General features: G+C 41.9%; 1 protein-coding gene across 1 annotated transcript in view; it reads left to right on the top strand.

The window, feature by feature from the left end:
* Window positions 1-21,562, top strand: part of TOGARAM2 (TOG array regulator of axonemal microtubules 2) — a 42,659-nt gene extending 21,097 nt beyond the window's left edge. The window contains exons 12-21 of the mRNA XM_040550727.1: window positions 828-969; window positions 2,634-2,739; window positions 4,542-4,777; window positions 5,960-6,118; window positions 7,201-7,318; window positions 8,625-8,728; window positions 10,107-10,311; window positions 11,488-11,704; window positions 16,875-16,961; window positions 19,220-21,562. Coding sequence (XP_040406661.1) covers window positions 828-969; window positions 2,634-2,739; window positions 4,542-4,777; window positions 5,960-6,118; window positions 7,201-7,318; window positions 8,625-8,728; window positions 10,107-10,311; window positions 11,488-11,704; window positions 16,875-16,961; window positions 19,220-19,476 — 1,631 coding nt within the window. The 3' untranslated portion in view covers window positions 19,477-21,562. The remainder of the gene's footprint in view (window positions 1-827; window positions 970-2,633; window positions 2,740-4,541; window positions 4,778-5,959; window positions 6,119-7,200; window positions 7,319-8,624; window positions 8,729-10,106; window positions 10,312-11,487; window positions 11,705-16,874; window positions 16,962-19,219) is intronic.
* Window positions 21,563-26,064: the final 4,502 nt, after the last annotated feature.

Here is a 26,064-nt window from a genome sequence, read left to right as displayed (position 1 = left end):
AGTTTTTATAACAAATGCATTTGTCATCTAGAGTTTCTTATACCTTGCATATTTATCATCAAGAGAGCGTGTTTGCCAACAATTTGCATTTATATTTACATATTTTTATTCTCAATTCACATTTGGAAGGCTTTTTGTCATGAGTATCTAGACTGGAAATTGCATTTTTTCCATAAGAGAAAGCTTAGGCATTGCACAGTTTGCAAACAAGTACGTTTGATGACAAATAAATTTCACCTCAGCATCTTTGAAATACAGCCAGTGGGTATCACTGAAATAGGAAATACTCATAACAAACCCCATAAACTGCTACATTCCCAAAAGTATGTTAAACTGTATATACACTCAGCTGTCAGCTGTCTAGAATACTTGAAATAAATGGAACCTGAGGCACTGCCAGATTTAGAGAGTAAGGTACTGTGAGATACCACAGTTCCCCAGTGTTTGCTCCTTAGGGATTTGCCTGAGCAAAATCCTACAGGAGCTTACCCTTAGTGTTGCAAGTCCTGCTGGGTGGTGCTGGCTCCCACTGAGAGTGAGCACCACAGCATTATAAATCTGCAAGCTGGCTGTGGTACCTGTAAGGATTTGGGAGCTGGCTGCATGTGTGCAAATTTCAGGTTTACAGAAGGAGCTAGAGCCCAGCGTGGGGTGGCCCAGCGTGGGGAAAGCAATGAGCCAGACAGCAGAGAAGTCTCTGAAGGCAATGCCAGCTTGTGCTCATATGTAATCTTAGCTAGGAGCTTGGTTTGCAGTCTTCACCGTGCCTGTGGTGCTGTGCCCTGCCCAAGGGTATGCACTGCCTGCGTCTGACCCTCTCCCTACAGCAAACTCACTGCCAGCCATTGCTCTCGGCTCCTTGGAGTGGGGAGAGGAGCCCGAGTGTGGGGACGCCTGGGAAACCAGACCCTTCTCTCACCCAGAGCAGGGGCTGCTCGATGCGCTCACATGGCTCAGCAGCAATGACTGGTAAGAAACCTCTCTCTTCTCTCCTTTTCTCCCTCTCAGTTCAAAGGTAAGTTAGAAACAGTTTCTTCTAGCATCTCTGGGCCTAGGCAGCCCAGATATCCAAAGAGAACTCATGAAACCACTACAAAGTAATCATGGAGCAGTAATATGGTGTACTCCTCTTATTTGACCTGGTCTGAAGCAGTGCTATAGCCACAACAGGTCCATGCTGTCTTCTAGCTTTGCCTTCTGCTCCACGTAGCTGCAAATGAAAGCTTAGGGGAAGAGAGGTTGCTGAACAAGATAATTTGCCTGCTGAAGGCATGAGCAGTCTTGAGTTTAGAGATTTGCGTGCCTCAGGATACTGACTGAGGTGAGACTGCATAAGGAGTTATCTCTGGTCCTGCTGCTGGCAGCAGCAGCAGCAGATGGGGCCTTCCCTTGACCCAGCAGTGCCTACGGGGAGTTCCTATTTCTGAAAAACAGACTGAGAAGTAGTGCAGAGTTTCTTGGCCCCTCATTTCTCCTGAGGGGCTCATGGCAGAAGAAAAGGAAAAAGAAAATAAATCCTTTAGGAATCTTGCACTTTTAGAAATAAACTTTCCCCCTTGCTGTTTAATATGGGCCAAATGTGTTTTGTTGATAATCATAATTTATCTTGAAATTAGATGAAGACAGGAGGAGACTATGAATTTCAGGTGATATCGGGCGATATCGGGGGTGATATCATCTTTCTGATTTGTGGGTCTGTGTACACTCACCACGGCTCTGTTCACACCAGGATAACCACGAATAATCTTTTCAATTTTTAAAGCAACCTCCTTGCATGGTTGCTTTGCTTTGCCTCCCCCCTTCTCTGCCACATCGCACAGGTGCTCTGTAAGGTGCAGAGAGCTGCTGCAGGTTACATTCAGAGACTTCGGTGGGGATGGGTTCCCCATCCTGCCCTACAGCCCTCTGTGCCCCCTGGGAGGAGGCTGTTGTAGTGAACCAGTGACTCCACCACGTGCCTTCATCCAGCTCAGGTCCTTCACAAAGAAAGTTATGACAGATTTTTTGAATAAAATGTTGCTGCTTTGGGTGTTACTTTAAGCAGGGATTTTCTGGGAAATCCATCGTTTTGGCCATTCTTGCCCAGCTGTGGAATCTTTTAGGATGTACTGCTTTTTTTTTTTTTTTTTTTTTTTTTTCTGCCCCCCCCCCCCCCCCCTTTTTTTCTCCTGACTGCGTTGCAGGGTACAAACTCAATTACGGAGTGGCAGTGCAGACTCTTACACCTGAACTGCCCTCTGTGGATGGGAGTGGGAGGAAATGCCCTCAGTAACCGCCAGATGGGACTGTATTGCAGGGTCCAGGGAGGGTGCAAGATACAGAAACATGTCACAGCCTCCAGGTTTCTGGGAAGCAGTGGCACAGCGACTTCGTGTGCCAGGGCTTTCAGGGATGCTGTCTCGTTTAATAGCCAGAAGTTAACCCATCCACTCTGAAACCATCTATTTGCCTTTTAGATTTATGTATGCTTTTCACCACCACAGCATCCAGTGGCAGCAAGTTCCATGATTTAGTTTAGTGCCATATAAGAAACACCTCCCTTTGTTTGAGCTGACACCCCGGTAATTTCAGGGGGTGCTGCCTTCTTTTTGGGTGGTGAGAAAAATCAATCATTTTTGGTAATTGCCTTTCAGGCAGCTAAAGGGGAAAGGACTCTTCAGCATCAGACGCCTGGCTATCTGCCACTCAGAAATCCTTCTTGGTAGACTTCATGATGTTACCTTGGCAGTTACCAAAGAGGTAGGAACGTTGTTTTTAACTATGTCCCGCATACATTGTGCATGGGGCATAGAGTAGATACGTACTTGTTCATTTACATGTGTGCTCAGTGTCTGCCTTCATTACTATTTTTAGATGGCATTCCTCTAATAACTATGTCACCTATCTGTGTGATCTGTCTGTATATATAGCTACATTTGCTGGTATGTAGGGTATCTGTGTCTCTCATCTTTGAGCTAGGAGTCATTATAATGCAATATACAAATGCAGAAAGTGAGGAACTCATCAGGTGATTTGCCACAAACCAAATCTCTGCCCAAGCTGTAATTAAATGCTGCAGCTTTTGCCTCTCAGCTTCCTCCTTCTTCCTCTTTTTCAGCATCTTGGTGATTGACTACAGGTATTTATTTTCCTGTGTTGCCTGATGATCTCTTCTTCTTCCTTTCTGTCTGCCTTTTGGTAATTTGCCCTTCCCATTGATCCATTACCTCCATGTGCTGGTTGAATTTTGCATTGCAGCCACTGGACGCTTGGAGCATCCCAGCTGTGTGTGTGCTGGGCAGTTGAACACAGGATTGCTGTCTCATCATCAAGTTCACAGAAAAGTCCCAACCTAAACTCCTTGGAAATGTTTGTGACAGAATTTCCAACTCAGCATTTGTTTGTGGCCTTGTACTCTGTACTCTCGTACATGACTGCCAAATATATTAAATTTTCCTTTGCTTGCACAATGCAGTAAGACTTAGCTCCTTTCCATTAAAGTTCTTGTCTTCTAGCCAGTACCTAATGATGTGGAAGGCCTGAATGTCCCTTGTGTTGGACTCTTCAAACTTTTCTGTTTACATATGCAAGGCTTGGATTCTTCCAGTCTGAGATCGGAGTTAGGAGAAGACCTTTCAGCTTAACTCATCTGATGGTGATGTTACTTTTATATTTCTGAGGAAATTCCTTCCTTTTTGCTGCATACACTCGTGTGCAGAGCAATTGTTCAGCTTTCATTTCACTCCAGTCTCTAGTCCCAGATTTTTGCTTTCACAAGCACTTCAAGCCCTCATGTTGTTTCCTTTTATTAGCAAGCACAACCAAGTCTGGCAGAAAGAAACACTGGGCCGGCCTCCAAAGTAGCTTTTGAATGAATCACCTGACTCCTCAGATGTTCCTTTCTTCCCCTTGTAGGAGAGCTCTTTTGAAGCAGGGGTCACTCCAGAGCAGCACTGAAAGCTAGAAAAACCTAATGAAAGCAGCTGTAATTGCATGTGATCCTTCAGGATCCTTGAGTGCCTCACGTCCAACAGCTAGGGTTCTGAGTAGACAGAGCAGATGGACTCAAGTTCCTGTTGCGAATTAGTCGACTGTAGACCTGAACCTATATTCTCCATTTCCTGGGTGGGCATTCAAATGGCTGGTGTTACATATTTGGACAGGAGGAAAGTGCCACTTTTCCTCTATCTTGTCTTTATTAATTATGCATTTGTAGTTTAAAATCAGCTCTCACATTCTTTATTTATGTATTTCCTTTCAGTAAAAGGGCTTGAAATAAAAACAGTATACATTGTGGGCAAAGTAGCATAGCTCTGTTTCACATAGAATAAAGTGTGAAACATAGAATAAACGTATTTCTTAGAACTGCAGTCTCATTGAAATTAGATTGTCAGTGGGCCTAAGCCACAGAAGATGTTGTTTTTCTGTGCTTGTGATCTTCTGCTCTTATGTTCCACCTGGATACAGGAAAAAAATTTCATAGTGTTTCCTGGAACTTCTGTCCAGAGAAATTGATTTTCTTTACAAGATGATTCTAATATTTCCCCTCATGACTTCCCTAGGTGAACAATCTCCGTTCAAAGGTGTCTCGCTTTGCAATCAACACTCTCGGAGAGCTTTTCAGGATCATGAAGAAACACATGGACCAGGAGGTGGAGGAGGTTGCTCGGGCTTTACTCCAGAAGACCGGGGACTCCAGCGAGTTCATTCAGAAAGCAGCTGATCAATCCCTTGGTATTATGGTGGGGAGTGTGACTCCTGCACGAGCAATGGCTGCTATCCTGGCTAGTGGGGTCAAGTATGTGGTTGTTCTCTTAGTGATATCCTTCACCTTAAATTGTATGGTAGGGGGAAGGGATGGGATACAGACAGAGAATGGAAAGAGGGAAGGGTTCTTTCTATTGTGTCTTCTGTGAAGTCAGTGATTTTAATGTCTGATCATCCTCATTCCCTTCCTCTTGTCATCTGCTTCTGCCATGCTATAGCCTACTTATTTTCACAGTCTGTCAACACTGTCTAGATGTGGTGAATGATGGGGAGGCAAAAGTCCCTGCAGAGGTTGGTAGTACAGTCTTGTGGCTTTGCGGGGAAAGGGACAATGGAAATTGCAGCAGTGAGTGCCCTTTGATATTTCACAATGCTAACCACAGAGGCGCTGGGAAAAAACATGCATCATCATTATGCCATTAACTTGAGAGACAGGCATGCTAATTGCTGGGACTAGGAGCACACATGGGAGGATGGGCTGGGTGCAGCACAACCTGCTCAACAAGTGCAGCTCCTGCTGAGAGGAGCTTGTTTGACCATTGTGTCCTCAGAGCTACACTTCCTATTCAAACTGATGCCGAGTGTTGGCTTTGAGATGGTGAGTCACTCCACAGGCGCCTTCACAGGCAGACTCCCATGAGATATCTGAAGCAGATGCTGCCTTAAAATATTAGTGCTGTCTCTGATAGTTTTGAATAGGCACCCTCTAGGAAAGACAACCTGGCTAAAATGACTACTACCTTCCCTTTCCTTAGCTTTTCAAAAAGCGAGGAAACGTACCTGTTGCCAAGCCTCAAAGAACAAACTGCATTGCTGCATATTCTTCAGATTCATGCTCCACAGAATTTTTTCTGTTGTTTCGAGGGTCTGTGGGTTTGGAGATAAATGGGTGGAATAAGCCCCAGTCCTACTGCAGCACTGTCTGTGATGGGAGTCCTCTGATGAGTCAACATGGATTGCCTTTCATTTTCCTCTTTCTCAGGGTCAATAATTTCAGGAAAGAAATTAATTATCAAATAGTCCAGGGAGATTGAATTCCTTCCCTGTACATAGCTTCTTTCTTTATCTGAGGGTAGTATTGTCTCCTGTTGGTAAAAATTGCAGCAAGGACTCATGCCTGCTTCCACCAGCAATGACAGAGACCATGTTGTGACCAAGACCTGTATTTCTGTCCTTCCCTTTCCTTCTGCCAAATGCTTGCTCTTGTTTCCAGTCACCGCAATGTCCTGGTGCGGAAGTCTGCAGCTGAACACCTACTGACCGTGATGGAGCAAATTGGAGCTGAGAAGCTCCTGTCAGGCACACGTGACAGTACTGAGCTGCTGGTTCACACGCTGGTGAAGCTTGCTCAGGATTGTAATCAGGACACAAGGTGAGGATCTTAATTTTACCTCCTACAAACTGAAAGCTGTATGATGTCTGGCCATGATAAAGCAGCAAAAGAGTGGAAGGTAAAATAAACATTAAGAAAGTTACTTCCTAGTGTGGATAATGGTGTTTAGGGAAACAACTGTACCAGATAACATGAGGTTGTCCAGCAAGAAAGACCACTGCCAAATTCCTGTGACTTGAATAATTCTTTATTCAGATCAGCTGAGCTCAGATTAATCAGTCAAACAACTTTGTTTGGTCAACGTGTGCTCAACGAAAAGCTGAAGCATTGGCCACTGTTCATTACGTGAGGATACCAAGTATTTTTTTCTGGTAAGGTTAAGACTCTCCTAGAAAAATTCCATTTGTCTTCAAGCAACGTGTTCAGTCTTTCTAAATCCCTTCTGCAGATCTAAATGCCTATGCTATTCACAATTTTTTCTTTCTATCTGTTGTATAATATTGTTGTCTGTGGCTGAACAAATTACTGATTTCTTCTTGAAGATAGCTGTAGTTTCACAGCAGGTTATAAAAATGGTAACATCAACAATACAAACAAAAAAACACCCTTACTTTGACTATGGCTCTAAATTCCAATTAATAGGCAGCAAGAACACACAAGTAACTTACTGTATACCTGTACTATAGCATAGTAAATAGTAAATGTGAGTTGATTTGTCCTAGCTTGTCTGCCAGTAAAAGGAAGGTAAATTTTTGTACGGTGGCAGCAAGACATTGCAAATTAATCGTGGCAGCAAAGCAGATGAACTCCAGTCATCCCATAGGATCCTTCGATCCCACAGAAACAATTCCACAATTTCACTGTGAAATTGTACTTTCCTGTTGCCCTGTGTCCTCCAGTACTTCTTGTGTTCAGCTGGCAGCATTGCGTAGAGGTGCCAAGTGGAGGTAAATATCTTTCTTTGCTGAGTGGATAACTTCTTATGAAAGTACTGCATGTGAGAATTCAAAATATCAGCATATTCTATTAATCCCTTTCTTTTTTTATGCACAAAATGAGGGAGAAGATGACTAATATTCTGTAGCAAAAACAGTTATTCATTTCTCTCTTCCCTGTATTAGGTTTTATGGACGGAAAATGCTGAATATATTGATGAGTCATCCAAAATTTGATGGGTATTTGAAACAGTTTCTCCCCTCACGTGACTTGCGAGATGTTATGGCAACAATTAAGCAGAAAGTAAGTGCTTGGCAGGAGAGATGTCTCCTTTATGCATGTACTGATGTTGCTAATATGAAATTTAAAATATTAAATCTTTCTTTATCTCATTCTTCTTCTGTTGTATTATTTTGCTCCTGGAAATGAACTGTTGATTCTTAGCACGTTTGTCAGCAGACAGTGAGGGAATTTGTATGGTTTGAAATAAAGTGGGTATATGCTGATATCAACAACAAACAGGAAAGGGAAATAAGAGAAAATGATTTTACCCCCCTCCATAAAAACACTCCCCCCAAAAATGCCCTGTTGCCCCTCTCCCCCCCCTCCCCCAAAATGCAACAGATGAAAGAAGTAATTGTGCCAAGAAATTTCCCATATGTACAAAAGATACACAAAGCTATCATAATTAGTGGCTATATTACCTGTATTCTAGGAATACTGCCCTGATGTCATGCTCTCTGCAACTACCTGAAAGGAAGTTGCGGGGAGCTGGGGGTCAGCCTCTTTTCCCAGATAACCAGCGATAGGACTAGAGGGAATGGCCTTAAGTTATGCAAGGGGAGGTTTAGGTTAGAAATTAGGAGACATTTCTTCTCAGAAAGAGTGGTTAAGCATTGGAATGGGTTGCTCAGGGAGGTAGTGGAATCACTGTCCCTAGGGGTGTTCAAGGAAAGGTTGGAAGTGGTCCTTAGGGACACGCTTTAGTGGGCAACATTGGTGGTAGGGTGATTGCTGGACCAGATGATCTTGAAGGTTTTTTCTAATATATATATTTTTTTGAATAGATTTTTTTCCTAAGTTTTTTTTTTTTTTCTTAATGATCCTATTCTATTTAAAGAAGCTCCATGAATTCAGCAGCCAGTGGAAAATCATCCCCATTTTTTTTTCTATCTTCTCCACTTATATTCTAGAAAGGAATGTGTCTTTGTGCAGGAGTGGAGAGAGTGAGTGTGAACCAAATCAACTCCCAACATAATGGGCCAACCTCCAGAGAGTCCAAAAGTTTTCTGCTATTCTCTCTGAGAAGGCTTGTTCCCTATCAGTTTGCATTATTCCCATTTGTGCTTATGACTAGTGATTTTATAAGATTTTATACTGCCAGCTGTCATGGTAACACCAGAACCTGCATTAGGTTAGTAATAACAAAACCTTCAGTAGACATCTCTGAATTTCTGGCCCGTCTCTCTCTCTCTCTAAGTTATGAAATGTGTTCCTAAGCCTATTTTTGTAGCTGTGATCCTAGTTAAAATCTTTGTTTTAAACAAATGCTTTCCTATTTTGTCTTTTATAAATTAATGTCCGTTTGTTTTTTAATATATGTATTTAGGGGATAGAAGACCGTACATCTGAACTTCCATCTAGCAAGGGCCGCAGGGAGTCTAGGAGCAGCGGTTTGATGGTATCCCAGGAAAACTTGCCTTCTGATGAAGGGTACTGAACACTTCTGTTTTATCTGACAAAGCATGTGGCAAGCTTTTTGTATCTCTTCCTCAGTAAAATCTTTCTGCTGGAGCTGAACTGTGCCAGAGATTTTCTAGCCCCACAAAACTTTCTACAATGAAAAATATCTGCTTCTGCAACTAGGCTGAATACAAGTTCTGTGGGGGGGTTTCCAGAAAAATTGAGAGAGGAAGAGATTACCACCAGTGGCAGCTCAGAAGAGCCGATGCAATGGCTAGGATAGTGTTAGGGAGGCTGTGAGAGAGTCACATCTCTGCTGTTTGACTTGGGACTTATGATTTCAGTTGGGGTCTTCTTATCTGAGTGGAGTCTTTTTTTTTTTTTTTTTTTTTAATATGGGTAGTTTTGATGAGAAGTCCCAGTCTGGAATGAACATGCCATTCCCAAAAATGGAACTTTCCATGCGTGTGGTTTAAGCTGGCTGAATGAATTGCTTTCAAACGGCATCAGCAAGACAGTTCCTGAGTGGCTCTGGAAGACAGACATCTCAATGTGGACTTTTTCTGTAGCTATTTATGCCGTTCAGACCCATGACTGGTTGGTTGATGGACAGCATGTTCTCCACCCCCACACACACTCCCCACCCCCAAATGCCGCAGATCAACATTCAAGATAGGAACTTGGTCCTTGCTGTCTCCCCAGGCTAGTGGGAAAGCTACTTGTACCTGCTTTCCTCTGACTACAGAGTGGGTTTATGTAGCCCTGTTGTGCTCAGTGCTGGTAGGAAGGTGACCACACACCTCACCAGCGTGGTTAGGAGTGCCCCCATGCTCATGCCAGAGAGAGGTTGATCCAAGGGAATCGTTTCCATTGAGTGTGTTAAGCTGTGAATCAGTCCCTAGGGAAGCAATAATGCAAGCACAATAGTAGGCTGTCTGGCTTAGGTTTTCATCTGTGTTACTGATCCTCTGGACCCTTTCAGATATGCCCTTTAATCTCGCTGAGGGGGATTCACCTGTTCAGATGCATCTGAGTTATTTATCCACATTCCCATACCTATTATAGGGACACTTCTCCAGGACATTTCATTTTCTTTTAGTATAGACAATTCATAACTTTAAAGTAGTGCCTATTTTTCCCCACAAAGGAATGCTAGATTAATACCTTGAAGACATTTGAAGATAAGTGAGATGAATTCCATCCTTGGTGCTTTGGTTTTCCTACGTAAGCAGTAGTTATAAATGTATTTGGAGGTTGTCTCCTAGAATGATTGTTATGAGATCAAAGTTGCTTTTCAGATCAAGATCTAGCTGAAATCACACCATTAGGAAGTCTCCTCGAGATGTTTTCCTCACAATTAACTGAAGATATTATCACCAACAGATTTTACCTTGTTTTTATTTTCCAGTTCAAGGTCCGGCTCTGATGTCCTCATCTTACCCCGTCAGACAGTCCGGCACACATCACTTCGCACTGTGGAAGAGATTGAACAACTCAAGGAGCTTAACAAGCTCCTGACAGCCAAAGAGTTTCATGCACGAATGGAGGGAGTAGTACTCCTTGTAGATCACTGCAAAAACAACCCCCAGCTCATCTCAGCTAACATTGTCCAGGTATCTAGGACATCTCCATTGCTTTTTTCCCTTCAGTTTCCTTCCCAAGCCTGTCACAGTAAAGTTAATTTCGTGTGTCTTGGCACTACATGCTAGTCATTCAGGACAAGCTGGTCCCTTCTCACCAAAAATAATTTAATTCAACTCCAAGTTTCAAGGCAAGTAATTTCAGTCCAGATGTACTTTTCTGTCTTTTGCCTGTTGGTGTTGTTCATGAGTTGATGATGGAATTTATTGTTGCTGTAGCTTCTGACGTCTCTATTCCTCTGTTAGGTAGAAAGAAAGGAAACCCAACCACTGAAAACTTGGCAATTACTCTTCAGAAGAAAAATGGCTTGGGATGGGGAAGAGAAGTATCAGGCTGGGTAGATTTAAAAAATAAAACATAAAGGATTCTCTGTACACTTCATCTTGTCATGTGAAGGCAAAACTCAGCCTATTCACTTCCTTTCTCATCCCTTTCTTGATTGGGAAATCCTGTTTTCACTCTTCTTGGGCTTCTCTTTTCTCTTTGCAAAGAGAAGGAAAATGTCTGGAGACATGGCTTCCTTTTCCTCTTAGCATCTGCTTTTTTCCCCTTTTACAGAAAATGGTACCTGATAAAGTGATTGAAACTATTTCAATGAGTATTAGCATGGCATGTTAAACTTGAGACGTCTACCTTAGAGAGATGGTTAGCTAGAGAGATGGTCTGGATCCTGGAGAGTTCATCAGAGTCCTGCTATCCTCCAGACCAAGGTTCTGAGACAGCTAGATAAAACAAAACTTGGATCTCATCCAGACTCAATTTCGGCAAGATAAAATCTACCCTCAGTCCTTGAGACAATACTATGGAAAAATGAGAATCATAAATAGCTGTTTTCATACCTGTATGTCAAAGATTTTTTTTTCCATTATCAAGGCGATTTAATGATATATAGGTAAAGAGAAACTCCACATAAACTCTCTCATCCTCACCACAACCTTGTAATAAAATATGAAAGTGTTTTAAACCAGCATGAGATTGTGCAAATACTACAGTGAGTAACCCGCAGGAAAACAGTGAATTTGTGCTAGTAAGCACTGGCTTGACAGAAAGGATTACATTTGTTTTTTATTTGGTTGAGAACTTGTTTCTGCGTCACTTGTAGAAACAAGGACATTTTAACCCAGCTTTTATGTTTGTTTTCTTAACAGATTTTTGATGTTTTTGTCCCGAGACTTCAGGATTCCAATAAGAAAGTGAATCAGCAGGCACTGGAGGCTCTGGCTTCAATAACACCCATCCTCAGAGACACCATACACACAGTGCTGATCTCTGTGGTAGCAGCAGTCACTGACAACCTGAACTCAAAGCACACAGGGATATACACTGCAGCTGTGAAGGTGCTGGAAGCATCCCTTGCTCACCTAGGTAAAGCTGACCTTAGATTTAGACTCAAAGTGTGGACTCTCCATCTCAGAGCCAAGTGAACACTCAGTCTGTTGATAGCTGTTGTTGTCTGTGGAAAGATTCAGCTCTTGCAAGATGTTTATGAAGTCCTGACTGAATTCTTTCTATCCCAATCTATTGCATCTTGTGATGTGCAGCTGAATGGATACTGCTTATGATCTGGGTTGTATGATTACTAATTCAGCAGAGAGGACATTATAGGCATTATTCTAAACTCCTGTCAGAAGAGTATGAGGGAAGCAACTAGCATGTCATGTCAGTTTTCTCCCTTCCTAACGAGAAACTGCATGTGTTTTGTTCTTATTGAATTGGATTTTTAAGATGCTAATTCCAGTAAGTTTATATCCACTAAAACAAGGTGAAAGTAATGTATTTTTTTCTTTGACGCATGCTGTGAGAAGGGTGGTGGAGGCTCTTTGCCCTTGCTGGGCTTTGTTCCATACTCTGGCAGTGATGACTCTCTCAAGCAGATGTATCTGGACTTTGCTGACCTAAAGCTTTGAGCTCACTCACTCATTTTGTAGTTTTTAGGTAGTAGTTTAGCCATATACAGCCCAAATGAAAACGTCCCTTTGAAATTGAAGACTGAGACCTTGATAAGGTTGTGTTATGAAAAATCGCACAGGAGATAGATGAAGGTGGAAAGGCTTGCTGGACAGTCAGAAAGACACTGATTATACACATGGCTAGCATGTATTTCTTAAAAGTATATGGAGACATTGCCCTGATGTGGTGACTCCCCACTTCCCCTCACCTGCCACAGGTTTCATTTTGCCTTAATTTGTAGACGGTAACCTACAAATAAGAGAATCAGAAAAGCAGAAAGAAAAGGATGGGAGAGAAGTACAGGGGTCTCCACTAACATTTTTTTTTTCAGCTAAGTTTTGTGTTTGATATTAATAATTTACAACAGTGAGCACAAGGATAGAAAGCTGGCTGGCACTCCAAATTAAGGAGGGGCTGTTAGGATTGGTTGCAGCCCGGGGACACAGTCTGAAACCAGCCTTAAGTCTGTAGAAAATATTCTCTGTGACTTTTAGCTTATTCTTATGTCCTTTGCTTTAGGCAGCTGGATCCCCTGGAGGATCCCTCTGCAAGGATCTGGTGGAGAGGTGTCAACATTGACTGTTTTTGTTCTTGCACACGTTTCCACCAGGGAAGGAGACCAAGACTGATCTGTGTAGTTTGCTGGGGGTGTTTATGGATTTATATCTTTTCAGTCTAGTGTTTAAAATTCAGTGAGATTCAGACCTGAATCCAAATCCAGACCTGAATTTGCCTCTTGATCTTCTGGTGTAGATTTAGAAGCACGTTGACAATACCTGTGCTAACGCTGTCATTGCTGCAATTGTGACCAGATGTTTCCAGTTCCTGGGGGCTCTTCATGTGCTATTTACTGGATCTCTGACTTATGTTGAAATGTGAGATGAGAAATGGTGTATGTGTATTTGTGCATGCAGGGAGTTTGGTGTTGGAAAGATGGATGCCATCACTAAAAGTGTTCACTAGAAGTTTTTTTTTTCCCCCTCCACTGATTAAAATCTACTGCAGAGAAGCAGTTTCCAGATAAAGTGTTTGGCTTCCAGAGTTGACGCCAAGTTTGCAGATCACTCATATCATCTATGCTATATATTAAAGGACCTAAATTCCTGCCAGCTGTAACTGGTAAGCTGGGTAACAAGAAGCTGCCATGGTGCAGTCCTTATGCACCAATTTCCAGGCAAGCCTGAACATGTATCAGCATTTCCCCAGATTCTTGTGAGTCTTTGTCTCTGTGCTCCTTGTCTGCTTTGGTACAGAAGGAGCTGAACAATAAATCCTGGTGTTCAACTACGCTAGAATTCAAGGACAAAGGGACTTTTGGGAGGTTGTTTGGGTCTAGTTTGATTTCCCAAATTAATTGCTTTGCTGTTGATGTGATACTGGTGCATCAGAGCTTCTGCAGAACAGCTTCCTGGAAGATTCTACATTATGGGCATTAGCTGGTCCTGTCTGCTTTCTACCTTTCTTTTTCTTTTCTTTTTTTTTTTTTTTTTTTAAGGGAATTTATGGTTTGCCAAGTTCATTTCTTTAGAACAAACAGGTATAAATCCAGGTGTAAATGATGGCTTGTTCCAAATGTTGTTCTGCATGGGGCAAGATTGCTGTAGCCAGTAATTACATGGCCAAGGTCTGCTGTAAATTATCTTGCCACACGGATTTATGCCAGCTGTGAAAATGCAGCACTGGGTGAATATGCCTGAAAAATTTACTGTTGAACAGGAAGGCTTTAAAGGGGAACTAACAAATTTCTCCACAACAGCCTCTTTGTGAACCCAGTGAATTTGCTGACCTGTTACCTTCCTATGTTCTAAATATGGGGTTGTGGGGAGAAGGGTGCAAGACCTGTCCTGCTGTTGGTCCTATTGTGGTGCTTGGGAGAAGGCTGGGGAAGAGTCACAGAATCCTCCTAACAGAGGATGTGGCAACCAGATTCCTTCAGGGTTTTGTGTGGAGCCTTCTCTCATCTTTCCCCCCTCACCAATTCTGAGATATGACCTTAAATTTTCAGTACTGGCATATGTCAGAACAGGAGGAAAGCACATCTATCTCTTATCAGAAAGACTGCACAGAGACATGTTCACACAAATAAGGTGGGGTGTGTGTGTATATATATATATATATATATATATATATTTGGATCTGGTCATTTTTTGCACAAATTCAAACAGGCAACTGAATCACAAATATTTCAGAATTCAAGGCTTAGGGCTTTAGTGGTGGAAGGAAGGCTCTACTGGCAAAATACCTGAGCTAAACCTTTCCTCATGCTTCAAAACTGTTTGCCTTTACAATTTCAACCCCCCCAACAACAGAACTCTCTAAAGGATACTGCTTCTAGTTTAGAGTCAGTAAGTGCAATGTCTTGCCCCCATTGCTCCACTGAGTTTCCTAGCTATGAGCCCTGCTATTCTGCTGAGACTCTGTGTTGATGTGCTGCAAATTCTGAGTTTAGATGAGATTTCCTCATCTGTCACCTTTAATGATCCATGCAGAGATGAAAGCTGGTTATAAGGTTGCTTGATCACTCAATGTAAAACCAAACACAAACAAATAAGAACACAAGGGAAACAAGTAGTAATCCCATCCAGCCAACAACCACCACTCTTCTCCTACCCCTTAAACCAAAAATCCTATCCATAAACTAAATTGTTTCCAAATAAAACCTAAATCATTCATCTAGCTTAGCCCTGAGATCGAGATGGACGTTCCCAGCAGAAGGTCACACACAGCAGCAATTCATTAGCTGTGACCCTGGACCCTATCCACACTGGAGGGAGCCACCTTGTAGATGGGGGCAAATCAAGTCTTATCACTTATGGCACCAGGACATAGATCTTGCTCTGCTCCTACATCCATCCTAATCTGTCATCTGTCATGAAAGAAAAATCCTTTAGATGGCCACTGCCTGGCACCAGGGTGTAGAGTAATGCCTGAGTAGCTCCCAGAGCGACCAGCCCTCCACAAAATGGGAAGGGAAATCGCTCCCATAAGCATTATCATAGCAAAAAGGGGAACACAGTGAAGGTGAGAGCACAAAGCAGATTCTTCTTTCACTTGTATTGCAAATGCTGGACCTGTCCTGTGGCCAACAGGTTTAGCTAATATCTAGTACTGAGAATTAAAGCTGAGTTAACAAGAAATGAACTGCCTGCTGCCTTTTTTTCATCTAACTGCCATTAAAAGCTGTTCTGTCTTTTGGTCTTTTGAGGCAGCTAAAGTAATGCTTGGGTAGATTTGTTATTGACTGGAGCTTTAGTGTTTTAAAATGCTCAGGGAATTTGAAACCCTTAAATTGAAAGGTGAATAGTGACTATACGTTTAATCTACCTATAAAAGATAATTCCTCCTCATCTATCCAAAACCCAAGTGTTTCCATGAAAATCTGTGTAGATGCCAACATTATCAATTAATTAACATTTCATACTGCTTCAAAGTCTCCAGATCTGAGTGTTTTCTTCTTATTTATTTATTTATTTATTTATTTTTCTTCTTTTTAAAGCAGCAGCAGTAAGGTAAATCTCTGAAGAGGAACAGCAAGTGTGAAACTGCATCTGCCAATATGGCAGGATTGTGAGGCAAAAAGCTAAGTGTCTGTTTAGAAAGGTGAATGAGAAGACTGTAATTACCAAAGCAGAAAATTAGTTAGAATAACAGGATCAATTCTTCACTTCATGCTTGCAAAAAGATCATTAGGGACTTCCTTCTTATATCTCATGTAAAAACGAGCTCTTAATAGCACAGTGCTACTTAAAACCACTATGGGACTTGGTTCTGTAGTAGTTCACAAAGAAGTTGTCTGCTTTGTTGGTACCACTCCTGGAGACACCATGAGGTACTGCAGCATGTCTCATGAGCATCTGTCTCCAAGAGAAGCTTTGCTCAGCTTATCAAAGTGGTAGGACTAGAGGATTACAGACCAGTCTGGACAACATTTTTAAAATTATAATAAGAACCCAAATCAACAATGGCCAGCATAGGGAAAACTTACATGTTTTAAAGCTTCCAAGTTTCTAAAACTTACAACAGTCAAGTATTGGGAAATCGGCTAGTTTTTAAGTCTCGGTGCCAAGTTCTGATTTCAGAGATGTTACAAGAGCCCCTGAGAGTACATGGTGTTAGTGATGAGCACGTAATTCTCTGTCATACAAGTAACTTGGAGTCTTGTCCATAGGTCCCCCCATGTAAATTACAGATTTAACGCCAGTTTATCTGTAAAGAGTGAATGGATGTGTGGACCTTTGAGCCTTCTCACCCTTTTTCTTCAAGGTTCATCTCTGCAAAACTCTATCATGCAAAACCTCCTCCCTACTTATGTGTGATTTAAATTTTTAGGGCCCTCATGAGAAATATGTAATACAGCTCCTTGTACAGCAGTTAACTGTGTATTTACAGGTGTGAAATGAAATCTTTTCTTTTTGAATTTTAAATCCTCCCAAGTAAGCTGTAGTGAAAGAGCAAATGTAAGAACACAGAAGCTAATAGAAATTTATTTTACTTTACAGAATGCCATCACCTCTGCTCTTTTTTTTTCTTTTATTTTTTTCTTATAACCTCTAATAGTAAGCAGAAATAAATGTTTTTCTTTCAGATAACGCATTACTGCTGCAAGTGCTTGCCCACCGAGTGCGTTTCCTCAGCGGTCGAGCTATGCAGGATGTCACAGAACATCTGTCAGGTATTGGCTGCTTTAGTCAATCTCCAGGTTTAAGTCAAGCAGTCTTTCACAGGAAATGGCAAATATTTAGAGGAAATTCCTCTCAATACACGGTGCAGTAACTCATCAATCACTAGAAGATTTTGGGCTTCTCCCTCTTGCAAAATACAACTAAAAGTTGTATTTGGCAGGGCTTTACCTGCATGCTTGTCAAGGCATGCAAGATGTAAAATTGGGACTCCGGTGCTGATCTCTCACTGAGGCATCTCAGGATCCACCTCCAGGAAAGAAAGGAGCTAAAAATACCCTAGCCAGCTCCTCTCATTGAAGGACAGTGCAGTAAAGGTCAAGGAAGTCTCTAAGAGGTCCCTTTCCTGAACTGAATGAACATCCTATAGAAAAAATTATGGTAACTGGTATTTCTGAGGATCAGTTTTTGTCAGCATGGGATCCTTGTCTTACTGTTGGAAACTTTTGTGGCTGAATCCTGCAGAGACTGGGGATTGTAGTGCAGGTGAAAACTCAAGACAAAATATTACAGGCAAGGACAATGTGCAAGGCAGGATTTAGGAACAGAGGGGCAGAAGTGGGCAGTTGATCCCAACCCACCGTGGCTCCCTGCCTGCGTTACAGATACAACATGACACTGACCATTTCAGAATGTATAAACAGTCTATTTCATATCAGTGGTGTCCTACACATTAAAAATACAGCTGACAATTGATTTATAATAGTAGCTTACTATGAGTGGCGATAGCCAAGGAATGAAAAAAAAAATTCAATCTCTATAAATATTAGAGAAAACTATTTATAGCCTTGCTTTAATTAGGGCTAAAGCCACTGCGAATTATGCCAGCATCTTTTAATCCAAGGTTTAGTACACTTTGCTGTTTCATTATGAATCTCAAAAGGACATGTTTAGCCATAGCAAATTAAAAAGGGCCTTTAAAGATACTTTGAATAAAGTAAATCTCCATAATAATATAATTTAATTTTACAGTTACTTTGATCCCTTTTTCAAATAAAGCATTTGAACGTTAATTTGGACTATTTTGGAGAGAGCAGATGTTCTGTCTGGGACTTTGTGGGAACAGACATTCTCGTCTGAAACTCCATAGTGACTGCTGTATTTAATAGCACTTAAACTCAAATTAAATTCCATTTTAAAACAGGTGTAATAACCCTGTTCTGCTTACCAGAACTGTTCTTAGGTACTTTCAGCATCTGTTTAAGTGTTGATGACTGATGCTGGATGAGCAGCTTAGAGAAAATGGTGGTCCTTCCCCTGCATAATAATAAATGGTTACTGCATAACGTTTCCACTGAACAGAAAATAAGAACTGTGTCTCCAGACCATTTCAGATTTTGATCTCTCAGCAAAATCTGCCATGCAAGGAGCCTGTTGGTAGTAAATTTTTGTTTGTATTTAATATAGTTCAGTTCAGAAAATGGGCTGAGAACAGATTTCACAGAGTAAGAGGGAATGCTTGTTTTTTAGTTCAATTTCAGCCCCCTATGAAACAGTTTCTGTCTCTATTTCCCTCTTTCAGGGAACTCTGTGTAGATAAATGCCATTAAAGTTGTCAGATGCTCAAATGCCATGGCAATGGGGTATAGGTTATTACCTTAGACATCTTGAAGCTGGAAATAGCTGTTCATTAGAGGCCACCAAGTATGAGGGAAAAAGCTCAAATCAGAACATTCTGCCAGAGATATCAGTTATTCACTGATGTTTCTAATAAGACTGTCAAGCATCACACATTTTTGTGGTCTGGAGTTCTGAAATGTGGTATATTACTGCCATTTGCTGTGTGCCAATGAGCAAAAGGGAACTGCCAGATTAGACTCATGACATTTTTTATCAAAGATCACAAAAAAAGTAATCATCCTTTTTATTAGAAAATTTTCAATTATTTCTCTAAGCTGCATTTCAAAATCTTTTACAGCTTCTTTAGATGACTTCTTAATGGAAATAAAAAGAGGTTTGACATTTTTGTCATTTGTAATACACAAATAATTAATGAAACAATTTACAAAATGTATATGATGCACTTTACTAAGTCTATCTTGGACACAAAGCCATTGATTTGTAGAAATTAAGGTCCTCAGAGGTCAGTTATTCTGTTCAGTGTATGATCAGCCACTGCTGCCTGTTTCCGGATCATTGGGGCTATTTGTGCTTGCTGGTATTAACTGGAAAAGCCCTCAAAGAACCAAAAATAAAGGTAAGAACTTGTTTGCGTTAAGATGTTAAGAAACTTGTCTCTCTTGCCTGGCAGTACTCGTGGCATCTGTTTATCCCCGGAAAGCCCACGTGGTTGAGCGCTACACCTTGCCCGTGCTCTGGTACTTCCTGAGCAACATGATCGGAAATGGGGTCCTGCCTGGCCGGAGCAGCAATGTCAGGGCTGCAGTCACCAAGCTTGCAAAGAGCCTCTACCAAGAGATGGGATCCAGCCTCAAGGAGCACGCCGCTGGCCAGCCTCAGCACGTGGTGAAAAACCTCTGGCATGTTTTGGATCTGGATGTCTGGTGAAGAAGGCTTGGTGCACTCCATGCAGGTGGCAGTAAGGCACTGCATGGGGCATGTGGAGAGGAGGGTGGAACCCCTGGCATTGGTTTTGTTCTGGTTTTAAAGCACCAGATTTACCCTACAGAGTTTATAGCTACAGATGTACATAGTATATTTTGATGTAAGTTTTTTTTATTTTTATTTTTTAAAAGGAAGTATTCTTCAAAAGTTTTATTTTCTTCCCTATGAAGCTTATATAGGTATGAAAAAATAAAATCCCATGTGTAAATGCCATTTGTAACTGTAAAAAGGAAAATAATATATTTATATAAATACTTGGAAAGTAAGAGGTGTGCTTATATGTATATTTACTTATAATGTAAGACACGTGCTTTGAAAACATGTGGGCTGCAGGATTAAATGTTGTAGCTGCCACTGCACCAGCAGCAAAAGAGATGTCCAGGTCAAGCTCAGACCTCCAGTGCCAGGACAAGTACTGAAGGTACCTGAGATTTCTCTCTGAAATCTTTCTAGGTTTGCTGAATTTTCCCTCCTATTTTAGGGAACACCTCTTGTCTTTAGTCCCCTTTGCTTGCCCATGCAATGGGCTGATATGGAGAGGTGACAAGTGCTGTCTGAGTGCCTCCAAGCACCTTGGGACACCCTTGGGGAGGTGCAGTAGAGGGGCCATGAAGCAGGGGGCTGTGCCCCCTTGGAGGGGGTGGCAGGTGATACACAGAGGGCAGCAAGTGGGCTGAGGGCATCCTACAGAGGTTGGAGAGAGGTAAGCTGTGGGTGGGCACTGTGGAACAAATAAAGCCAAGTTTTTCTTTTTTAATATATACATTTTCTCAATGTCTAAAAAGACAAATTAAAAAAATAATCTGTCTTTCAAGAAATTAAGGTTTGCCTCATACATATATAAGGTGTGAGGCACAACGGGGCTATGGAAGTTTACAAGAGCCTTGGCAGGCTCTTGACAGTTACAAGGACCTTGCCTGAGGTTGGGAAGCCAAAGAATACTGCAGGGAGATCTGTCCATCCCAAAAGTCTTGGGGTTTTACATTTATTTGCTGCACCTGTTTAGTATGTCTAAAGCTATACAGGACTTCAGCTGGCTAGATGATGTTGCAGTGGGTCACCTCTTACAGAAACACTTTTTCTTTTCAGTACAGTACTGAAGTGGTGAAACTATTTAATTGACTCTTTTAGGGTGTTTCTTTTGCTGTTGTTTGTTGTGTTTTGTTTTTAACTCCTAACTTTTGGTAGCATGGGGTGGTCAGGAACTCATTTCTGAAGAGACATGGCATATGATCTAGCCTAGGGACCTGGCTCTGAAACCCTGGTGTGTCTGGAGATCCTGAAGAGCCTGGTGGAAGCCACAGTTCTTGGATATATGCCAGAGTATTTTGGAGTTTGGTATTAGAGTTTTTTCTAATGGTTCACCAGAGACAGGAATGACATGATAGTGCGCAGGATTTTTGCAGGTGTGTCAGGGTTCTGCAGAGTACAAGTATGCACTGAAGTGCTAAAAGTGAATGATGCATGTTAGAAGGTGGCTGAGTTTAAAAAGTGGATCTGGAACTGTGTCACTTCATTAAGCACCTGAAGTTGGCTACTGTCTGAGGTCTATTTTAAAAGGTAGTATTTTTTATTTTTAGCAGGTGATATCTCTAGAGGGCTTCCTGTTTTTGCTTTCTCTACCTCCAAAGTTGCTCTTGCAGTTTCCCTCTGCACATTTGTCCCTCTGGAGCCCTTTACATGCTGCTCTACACAGGCTGTTTTAGCTGGGCTGAATAAAAGATGTTTATTTTTACTTCAACTGTGCTTTGGCTCTTGGGGATGTGGGGAGGAGTTTCTGCACTTGGGAGAAAAAGGCTTTTACACACCTCAAATGAAGCCTCCCAGAGCCTGCTTTTTATGTGTTTTAGGTGTAGGTCTTGCAAAGTATGTTTAAGAAGTAACCCATGTAACTTGTTTCTTAACTCTCTGTTGGCCTTGAGTTTTGCTTTCATGCGTGCTGTTCCCCACAGTTGATGAGAATAAAGCATTGCCTACTGGTACCTATTTTCTGTCTAAGTGTTTTTGTTTTTGTTTGTTTTGTTTTGTTTTATTTTTTAACTCTCCAGCCGAGACAGTTTCCCCATGACATGGCCACTCCCACCACAGAGAAATCAGATTTAGCTGACCAAGTGACAGTGTGCAGTGAGAATAGAGGAGCAAGGGTTAATTTGTACAGGTTAAGTCAGCTCAGGTGAGCTCTTCTACCACATGCTTGCACAGGTGCACATATGGTAAGTTATTATGAAGCTATTAAGGTTTTTGGAAGGTAGGACCAAAACTCAGGGCAGTGTTAGACCTTCTTCTAGAACTAGTAAAAAATAAATATATGTTTTTAACTTATTATTATTTTGTTCCAGAAATCTCACCAGAAAGGAGACTGCAAGCTGCACTTACATGGCCAGTTTAATTCATTTGATTGTTGTGTTTAATGTGCAGTGCAGCGGCTATCCCAGGTAGATTAGTACAGCAAAAGATATGTACAGCAGTTTTGTACATTAGCTTACTCTACCATACGACCTGGCAGAGCCCCAAGAAAGATGCTGGCTGTCACAGATAGTCTCCTGCTTGCTGAAGGTAAGAGTTGTTGTCATTAAGGGAAGGTGGGAGAGAAGGGGTAACGTGACTTCTACCATGAAGGACTGAGGAAAGCTCATGTTCCCCTACACACTGGGTAGATAGTGCTTTTGCAGAGATGCTGCTGTATCATGGAGTGTAACTAAGATGATTCTGGCAGAATTTGCCCTTGTAAAGGTTAAAGGTGGGCTTGGGAGCCAGCTGCTGAGTCCTCCTATCGAGTGGAGGGAGAGGGACTGCACTGAGGTGGCTATTTTCATCCTTGATAAATACTGATGGTGGGAATAAAAGCACTGGCATTGCTAACAAATCCCTGCCAGCTGACACTGAATTATGATACCGTAATAAAGCCTTTGATATAAGCAGAGGAGGGAAAACTATCTAGTTAAAATTAGAGTTGACCTGAACCTTTAAGCCTCCCCTCTGCCTTGGTATCTGTAGCTGGAAAAAAAAAAAAAAGTATTGAGCCAGTGAACTGCCCCTGTGTATCCTTAAAAGCTCCCAAATAGTTTTCAAATGCAATTGGCTGTGGTAAAACAGCTTGTAAAATCTCTGTACTAATAGCTGTACTCCAGATAAATGAAGGCTGTCCTTCTCACAGTTGTTTAGCACATTTCACCTTTGCTGCATTTGGGAATAGGAAGTAAAACTTGCTTTGGAGGCTGCCGTGAAGGCTGCAGGATGTGCAAGTTTGTCGTTATCTGCTGCTTTCCAGGACATATGTGTCAAGTGGCCATGCCCAGGTGACTGCAGTCATGCCTAGGCTCTCAGGCACAGCCTGAAGTTTGATGTTGCATGTGATTTGATTGCTGCTGCTTTAGCTTCATATACAGGAGTATGCACCCTTATGCACTCATGTCTGTATGTGTTATTTTGCATGTTTCTTCTCCTCTCTGTATGCTGTTAGTGTACACAATATAGGCTATAAAGCTGCTTAGAGCTGATGTACTTTTGTCAGTGCAAATACTTGAATGGTAAGCATGTTTCAGCACAAGAAGGAAAATTGGCTATACTAATAAGATGACTTCCATATGGATATAATTGTGCCAATATTAAGATCTCTTTCTTTGGCTGCTGTCTTGTTCTGGCAGCTCTTTGTTTTCAGCATCACTCAGTGCAAACAAACAACAAGAGATGCTTTTGTTTTCTCAGGAGACAGCTGCCTTCCAGCTAAATCAGCCCAATTGCTCTGGTAAGTGCCCTTCGAGGCTGGACCTTTTGCAGGCTGCCCTTGCAGCTGTGGGATCTCATTGTGCAATCTGGCAACTGCTGGCAGGTACTGTTGTTTCATTCCCCATTGATCCTGCAACTAATAATTCCATTGAAAATAGTAGTGACAGTATGCCCATACCAGGGCTGACAGTAGTTCACATTTCACACATAGGAAGATTTTCTTTTTCAGACTCATAGTTCTTCCTTACTGCAATTCCAATAAGGAAAAAATGTGACCCACCACATTCTCTTCCTGCTGCTCCTCTCTTTCCTCTTTTGCCAAGGCTTCTTTGTGCCACCTGCTGCTGCTATATATTATTTAGTGTTCCAATGGCATCACTTTTTAATATATTTGGGACATGGTGTATGTGGAGAAAGTCCTGTATAGAATAAATTTTCTAACTGTATGTATTCTGTACTCACAGAAGGTTTGAACAAAGAAAAATTGGCCTAAATTACAAAGTTTTGTATATTCACAATTTGAGTTATTTCTGGCTCATTGCTGTCTTCTATCTTGTTTTATAATTAGGAAAATAAAATATCTTTTATAAGGAAAAGAGACACTGCTTTTCAAAAGGCATATATATGCATATTTACCTGGAACAGCAGTCAAATAGTGTTGTTTGTGACTTGCTTGCAGGAGGGTGAGTTGACAATGAGGCCAACAAAGGTGAGAAGGGTTACTCAGATTTATCATAGAATAGTTTGGGTTGGAAAGGACCTTCAAAGATCATCTATTTCCAACCTCCTGTCGTAGGCAGGGATGCCACCCACTAGAACAGGTTGCCCAGGGCCTCGTCCATCCTGGCCTTGAACATCTCTCATCACTGATCTCCATCTGAACATTGAGCCATTGACCTCAACTCCCTGGAGGTGGCTATCCAGCCAATTCCTTGTCCAGTGAACAGTCCACCCTTCAGATCCATCTCTCTCCAATTTGGAGACAAAGATGTTGTGTGGGACTGGATCAAAGGCCTTACAGAACTCACTCCATCATAGAAGGCTAATAGGTCAGGCATGATTTGCCTTTGCTGAAGCCATGTTGTCACCTCCCTGTCTTCCCTATGCCTTAATGTGGTTTCCAGGAGGATGTGTTCCATGATGTTCCCAGGCATGGTAGTGAGGCTGACCAGTCTGTAGTTCCTCAGGTCCTTGTTTCTACCCTTTATAAAAATGTCTGTGCTGTTTCTCTTTCTCCGGTCAACGGGGACTTCATCTGACATGAGCTATATTTATACCGAAGCCAGAGCAACCATTCAGCAGAGGGCCATGTGATAACTTATTGCCATGGGCCAGTGCTGCACAGTGTAACAAATTCCTCTGTGGCTGGAACAAGCACTTCTGGATGCAGCTCAGACTCTTGGTGGACCATGCAATTATTGATGGCACTGCCTTTTAAAAAATATTTAAGTTTCATTTCATAATCATTTGAATCTTTTAAACTTACATTTTAATTTGTAGCTGCCATTAATCCTCTGCCTGAGGGAAAAATACTTTACAGGCTAATGCAAACCCTAACGTTTTGACAGCAATTTCTGCATGGTTGCCAGTTTCTGATGTTACAGAAGAAAATATATGTGTGATGTGTTAATTAGGCTTTCTGAAGGACAAAATCTCTTTTATGTGTCCGTGTATGTTAGCTCAGCTATGGATCCAATGCAATTCCTAAGTCCAGGAAATGACTCCTTTCGGTTTTGGTGCCTTTCCTTTGTCCTCCACCTGCACAGATGGTCCCAAAATTATAGCTCCAATTTCCCTCAAGGTATTTGGTAGGGCACCTCCATTACCAGTAGCACTTTTGACAGCTGTTATATTCAAAGGTTTCAGTGAAGGAGGCACCCCCCTCAAAAGCTGCGTTTTGATAATTCTCATTACTGCTAACCTGTCTGGATTGGATCCTGTAATTAATGCATGAGCCATCCTCATAAGCCACACTCAACTAATACCTTCTTTCATTGCACACCGTTTTCTGAGACGCTACACGAATTCGGCAAGATCTGCATATGTTGTTAGAACTGCTGCACGCAACCATTGATATAGTGTAGGTACAAGTAATATCCTGCCCATCAAGATTCCTGATATTTGTAATTGAGCATATAGGGTTTACTAAACCTTTTCCACCCATTAATAAATTTAGAATCATGGAATTATTTGGGTTGGATGGGACCTTAAATGCCGTCTAATTCCAACCCTCTGCCATGGGCAGGGACACCTCCCACTAGACCAGGTTGTTCAAAGCCTTATCTAACCTGGCCTTGAACACCTCCAGTGATGGGGCATCCACAACTTCTCTGGGCAGTACCAGAGAAGTACCTTTAGGTATTGGAAGGCTGCTGTAAGGTCTCTCCAGAGCTTTCTCTTCTCCAGGCTGAACAACCCCAAATCTCTAAGCCTAATCTTCATACTGGGTGTTCCAGCTCCCTTACCATCCTTGTGGCCCTCCTGTGGACTCGCTCTAATAGGTCCATGTCTTTCTTTTATTAGGGGTCCCAAAACTTAATGCAGTAAGGTCTCATGAGAGAGAGACGAGGAGAATCACCCTCTTTTTTTTGTTGTTGTTGCAGCCCAGGATACAATTGGCTTTCTGGTCTGCCAGCACACATTGATGGCTCGTGTTGAGCTCCTCATCAACCAACACCCCCAAGTCTTTATCTTCAGAGCTGCTGTTCTGCTCTCAATCCACTCATCACTCAGCCTGTATTCACTCAACCTCCTTCTGCCTGCTCCTGCTGCTCCCTTATTTGTATGAGGGGTAGTGCTCCT

The sequence above is a fragment of the Cygnus olor genome, chromosome 3 (genome assembly GCF_009769625.2).
Source record: "Cygnus olor isolate bCygOlo1 chromosome 3, bCygOlo1.pri.v2, whole genome shotgun sequence".
NCBI lineage: Eukaryota > Metazoa > Chordata > Aves > Anseriformes > Anatidae > Cygnus > Cygnus olor.
The sequence above is the reverse complement of the archived record's forward strand: the minus strand, read 5'-3'. Positions and strand labels throughout refer to the sequence as shown.